Raw genomic sequence first — 6,224 nt, forward strand, 5'->3', positions numbered from 1 at the left:
GCTGCCAAACCTGAGGACTTGATTTTGACCCCCAGGACCCACATGGTGGAAGTTGTCCTCAGTCTCCATACCCTTGTACCCACCCACATCACAAATGAATAAATGTTAAAACCCTTAATGTTAAATAAGCTTTCAAATAACTAATGTTCAACAATAAAAGCTAAATGTTAAAATATCTTAGTAGTTAAAGGTGTCTGCCACCAAGCACAATGACACGAACTTAATCCCTAGAACCTATATTGGAAGAACACACACACACAAATAAATGTATATGTACATATATGTATGTGTGTATACATGTGCGTGGGTATGTAAAATACATGTCATTGGTGGAAGAGCTTCAGTGGCTCTTCACTGTGTAAGAAGAAGTCACCTTTCCCATAAGTCACTTAGAGCGCTGCAATCCTTCCCTTCCTTCTCCATAGCCCTTCCTTCTTGCTGAGGCTTCAATTCTGGTGTCCGGCTAAAGTTCTTAACGGGTTCCATTGCCTAAGCAAATATGCAAAAGAGTAAAGACAAAACCTTAGACACATTTACATAAGAACTTAATGCTCAGAGATGTACCATTGGTTCTTTATATCCAAAATCAAGAGAGAATACAAGTCTCTGATATGTCTCCACTCAGAACAAAACCTTCTCACAGGACAGAGGACATTGGCTAGGCTGACCATGGTCTTCTAACTGGTAAGGAGAACAGCCAGGTTCCTGATGCAGACTCTGCATCAGACCTCAGGGGCTCAGTCAAGAGCAACAGCCCTGAAAACAGGCATTCCCCATTCCTTCCCAACACCTGCTGCCTGGCACCCTGCATGGTGCCGTATAGTAAATGCCAGTTTCTCCACCTTCAACAATTTTGCAAACTCAGTTCCCAAGGGAGACAAAATACATTCTGCTAAGAATCCAAATGACCCAGTTCATCATAGCATGATGGAGTCGTCTGTGAAGACCACGGTCAGCTTCATCCAACCTCAACAGCAGCAGACACAATTGGTCTTCGGACTTTGTGGAGCAACTGTTGGTATTCTCGGAAGACTGCTAGGCACACTGCAGCTGTGCCAGGCATCATCCTAACTCTTTGAGGGGTGGTCTTCCTCGTGTTTTGTAAATGGGAAATCTCAGTTAATGAAAACCATCAGATAACTAAGCAAACCCTCACGAGAACTGGATGGCTGTACACTTAAGCCTTCTACACTGAGTTTCTTTGTGAACTATATCCCTGCACCCCCCCCCCACCCTCACACCCCAGCGTTCAACACCTTTTCAGTAGGCAGCTGGTTATCTGGTGTCTCAAGCAGTGCCTCGCTGTGGGCATCCCTTCTGCCATTCTCAGGTGTGGTCAAGGCACCCCTAGGAAAAAAAATCACAAGTGCATAATAAAATAGAGTAGGGGAATACGGAACCTTAAAAAGCATGAACCATATTTAATGTCGTTTGATTGTACAAAAGGCTTCTTCTAGCTTTGTTCTGAAGCACAGCTCCTTTTACAAGGTACCAACCTCTCCTTCAGCGTGCCTGCCTGGGAGGACTGCAGGGTCATATGAACCTCGGAAGCACATTTCAGAAGTCTCTCTATCTTTTGTTTGTAATCTCCGAGTGCTCTCTTCAATTCCTGTTGACTCTCTGGTGAAGTCAGCTCTTCACATAGCACCCTCAAGACACCCACAGGGTGTTCTAGCTGGCATGCAACACTATCCGGAGAGAAGCAAGCCTACGGGAGGGAAGAAGGCATGATTTGAGCTTCAACAAAGGACACGAGATCAGAAACTCCAGGTGTGTCTGTGACTGCCTGCATGCTCTTTTATGGACCGTCTGCCATGAGTTAGGTATGGTAACAGGTACTAGGGAAAAGTGATAATGGGAGCCAACCCTAAAGGAGTCCCAGTTCAATAACCAACATGCAGACGATGATGTTAGGAGCACACTACCACTGGCCTGCTTCACAGAGGGAGCCATCCGAGTTGGATGCAGAAGGAACGCAGAGCGTTGAGGGTGAATGGAGGACTGGTTTAGATTCTCTGCCCGTGAATACAGTCAAACATCCTGACAAAAGCAAGTTAAGGATGAGATGTTCAGTTTATCTCAAGGTTCCTAGCACAGCCCGGCACAGCAGGAAGTCAGGAAGGAGTTTCTAGTCCTATATATCAGCCAGTCAAGATGGCCCCCATGGGCATGCCCAGAAACCCATCTCCTAGGGAACTCAGACACAAACCTGTCACAGAGATGTCATCTCCACCAGTGATGGAAGATGGCAGGTGGTAAACATTCTGAGAGCACGGGTCCCCTGCTGCTGTTGGAGTGCTCAGCCTAAGCTGAGACGCTGAAGGGATGTCCTGGAGCCTTCTAAAGAGATGGGGCTGTCTTTGGAGAGGGGAGAGAGCTACCACCAGGACCCAGGAAATTGGGATCTGGGTTTTGAAAGGCTAGTTCTGGGGCTGGGGCTATTGCTGCATTAGTAGAATTCCTGTCTTCAGTGTGTGATGCCTTGGATTTCAATCCCCAGCCCTGTCCCCAACCCCACAGTGAATTGTTGTGGTGAAAGATGATGAAGCCATTTTCTTCCTAATAAAACAAGGGAGGTGAGGCATGAAGAATGGAGGAAGTGGCTGGACTAATGGAACCAAGCGGCTCGGTCACTGAGCCTACAGTGGCGGGTGGAGCAGGAGCAGATGAAGACCGCTGAGACAGCAAAGCCGTTTGCAACCAAAATGCGAGGAGAGGAGGAAGCAAAGGGTGAGAGGTGAGGCTACTGGTTCCATTCTAGACACATGAGCCTGATGTCCCTGAGGAACATTAGTGATAGCCACCAGTCAGGGGTAGACTTCAGAGACCAGAGAAACTCTGCTGGAGAGAAACGCAGGCTCGATCAGAAACAGATGAATAAACAATCTGAAGGGTATAAAGTGGCAACTAAGGATGGATGGAAGTGAGAAATGTAGGCTATCCTGTCCAAACACTAAAACATTTAGGAAAAGAGAAGAAGATGGGGAAATTTGTGAAGGATAATAAAACTGCAGCTCTATTTACAGCCTGTGTATGTGTGTATTTATGTATGTGTGTGTGTGTGTGTGTGTGTGTGTGTGTGTGTATATATATATATATATATATATATATATATATATATATATATATATTGCATCTAGGTATCTCTATGTCTGTGCAAGAAAGGGTAACATTGTGAAAGTCACAGAAGTTGGCAGTTAAAAAGAAAAGAGGCCTCAGAGCTATGGACCACACAAATCCCATCAAAGAGTCAGGGGACCGAAAAGAGGAGGTCCTCAGCTTGGCCCCCAAGATCCTGTACGACTTGATTGCTCATTTTCACAAAGCTCTACTTTTGAGGACCCTGTCTCCTGACAAAAACAAAAACAGACAAACAAACAAAAACATCCGTACTACAGCAATAGCTGAGACAGTTAGGACCAGTCTCTGGAGCAGGAGGTCCCCAGCCATCACAAGAGAAACAGGAAGCAAGAACGGTGGCTGAGATTTCTCAGGTCAGGTGGGGAGAAAGCACAGGGTCCGGTGAGATCCCAGACCATGTAAGTGTCGCGTCCACGGGAACGAGCAGGCTAACATGATCTCCACAGCACGGCCAGTCCTAGGCCATGAACTTACACCGTGGTTACCCAGTGAACAGGAAGGCTAACAGCGGTGGGAGTGGGGTGGCTTTACCTCGTGCTCCTTGGCGAGGCCCCTGGTCTTCCCTCGGCGGAGAAGCTTCTTCTCTTTATTTATTTGCTTTTCAAGTTTTGCAATATTGTCTCTCAGCTTTCCTTCTTCAATATCTATTTTTAGTTGTTGAATATACACAGCAATTTCGTGATGGAGAGGCTGCAAACAACAGAGGGGTGTATTAATCATGAGGAGACAACAGGCTGAACTCCTTTCTACTCACAACAAAATGGCCTACAGGAACAAAAGGAAGGCAGAGAAGCATGCATGGTGTGTTCATTCAACCTCATAACCCTCAGAAGAATGTTGAAAAACATTCCAGATACATAAGCCTATTTTGTTTCTATCAACAAAAAAAAAAAGTGTTTTAAACTGTGAAAGATGCTGTTGAGAAAATAAAGGGCAAGCTACAGACCGAGGGATACACTCAGAAGGCGCATCTGTGTCCAAGGAGATCTACAACAGATGGACGTGTCCTGGATGGGGCTCTGGAGCAGACACCAAGCATGGCAAGGGAGGGCATGAATCTGAGGAAGCACAGGCTTTAGCGACTGTGCCACCTCCGTACTGGCTCACTCTCGGGGACAATTCCTGCCCTAGAACTCTCTCAACTACCTCTGCCACAATTCTCTAAAACGAAACTGCTCTAAACCAAAAGCCCATTTATAAAACGCCTATATGGCGGGCATGCACCTTTAATCCCAGCACTCCAGAGGCAGCGGCAGGCAGAAAGCTCTGTGAGTTCCAGGTCAGCCTGGTCTACACATGAATTCTAGGCCAGCCAAGGCTACAGATGAGACCCTGTCTAAAAAAACAAATCAAAAATAAAATTTCAAGAAAACCATTGATAGATTTCAATTCAATTACATGGACATCTTTGATCCAGAACCCATTCCCCACTGGGGAGCGGAAAAACCGAGAATGCTCAAGTCCCTTACGGAGATTGGCATAGCATTTACCTGTTACCTCACACCCTGTCATACGCTGCAGGTCATCTCTAGATGACATATAACATTTAATATAATGTAAATGCTCTGTAAACAGCTGTGTGCTCTACTGTTTAGTGAATCATGGATGGGGAAAGGGCTGGACACCCTCAGAATGGACACAAGTCTTTTTTCAAGTGTCTTTGACCCACGGTTGGTTGAATACATGCACACAGAACCCAAAGATATGGAGAGCTGACTATACTGATTAGATACAAACATCTATTAGCAATGATCATTTATTGAATATACCATCTATGACTTATTTGCAAATCTTCGTAACAATCCTGCCAATTAAATTGTACTATTCCCATTTTGCCAGCAAGGTTCCTAAAAGTTTAGGAACCTAGCCAGGGGCATGGCTTCACCTCCACCAAGCCTCTCCCTGTTTCACTAGGGAAATCTGAATGGAAACACGCTTTACTATACTATCTCAGTCAGGATCCAGCCAGGAACCTAGAAACTTTTCATTCTGGGGATAGTAAATGGCTCCAGGCATGGAAGTTCAGACTAGTCAAACCAAGATGGGAAAGGCAATCTAGAGAAAAGCAACAGGAGAGAGCCGGATCCACCCCTGGGCTGGAGGCCTTGGTGGAGCCCAGGGAGGAGGGAGTCATGGAGTCTCCAATGCTAGAGAGACATGCTGCTGCTGAGACGTTATGGAGAGGCAGTTGTCTCGGATCTACAAAGCAATGTCCCTGGCTGAGGTAGACACTAGTTAAGGCAGAGCCTGGGAATCGGCACCTCTGGCTGCATCATGGAGTAGACAGGGAAGCTGGAATGGCTCTGATGACTGACAGGCCCAGCCCCAGAGCCACAAGCCCAAGGCCCACGGTGCTCTCACCTCCCACTTGGCGCGTGCGGCTTCACATTGCTCTTCCAGGTGCAGCTTCGCATCACCTGGGACATTGCACTTCAGTTCTTCAACGGCTTGCAGATACTTGGCCAAACTGTTAGTATTAAAAATTCCTAATGCTTCCTGGAAAAAAAAATAATAATGGAAATTGGATGATATTGCCAGATTGTTTCAGCTAATTTGCTATGTCTTTAATCTTTAGCAGGGAGAATCAGAAGGGGAGCTGATGGTGACCACCTGAAAATTTACAGGAAGCATTTAATGTAGGATTTATATGGCAAATATTTAATACTGTGCACGAGCAATGATATACAGCCAGGAGGCACCACTACCTCATCCTCCACTCAAAGTCTCGCCCAAGGCCGGTCCATAGACAGACGGTCCCACCCCAGGGAAAGAGCTGCAGCAAACAGCTGGAGACAGACTGGCAGGACCTGCATCTCCTCCTCCCCAGGCATGCTCTCTGAGAGCAGAAACCTGGCTCAGGTAACCAGTGAATGAAAAACAAAAAAACAGATGGGCTTAGAAATCCACAGAAGGAAGGATAGATTCTGGAGGAGGCGATTACAGGGCAGAGACTCATTCATCCACACAACACACATTTAGTAAGCACATTTAGTAGACACAATACAATGCAGAGCCCCAGGCCCTTCTCTCCCCAGCAGTTATCAAAGCAGCCATGTAGTGAAAGATGACTGAGAACTCCTCAT

General features: G+C 46.3%; 1 protein-coding gene across 1 annotated transcript in view; it reads right to left on the bottom strand.

Annotated features, from left to right (window-relative positions):
- LOC121452488 (nesprin-2-like) overlaps positions 1-1,063 on the bottom strand; it is a 22,813-nt gene extending 21,750 nt beyond the window's left edge. The window contains exons 1-2 of the mRNA XM_041658664.1: positions 968-1,063; positions 374-489 (exon numbers count right to left, since the gene is read on the bottom strand). Of these exons, the coding sequence (XP_041514598.1) occupies positions 374-489; positions 968-1,063 (212 nt within the window). The remainder of the gene's footprint in view (positions 1-373; positions 490-967) is intronic.
- Positions 1,064-6,224: the final 5,161 nt, after the last annotated feature.

This window comes from Microtus oregoni, unplaced genomic scaffold (genome assembly GCF_018167655.1).
Source record: "Microtus oregoni isolate MIOR12 unplaced genomic scaffold, Mior012 000009F_ref0000495, whole genome shotgun sequence".
Classification (NCBI taxonomy): domain Eukaryota; kingdom Metazoa; phylum Chordata; class Mammalia; order Rodentia; family Cricetidae; genus Microtus; species Microtus oregoni.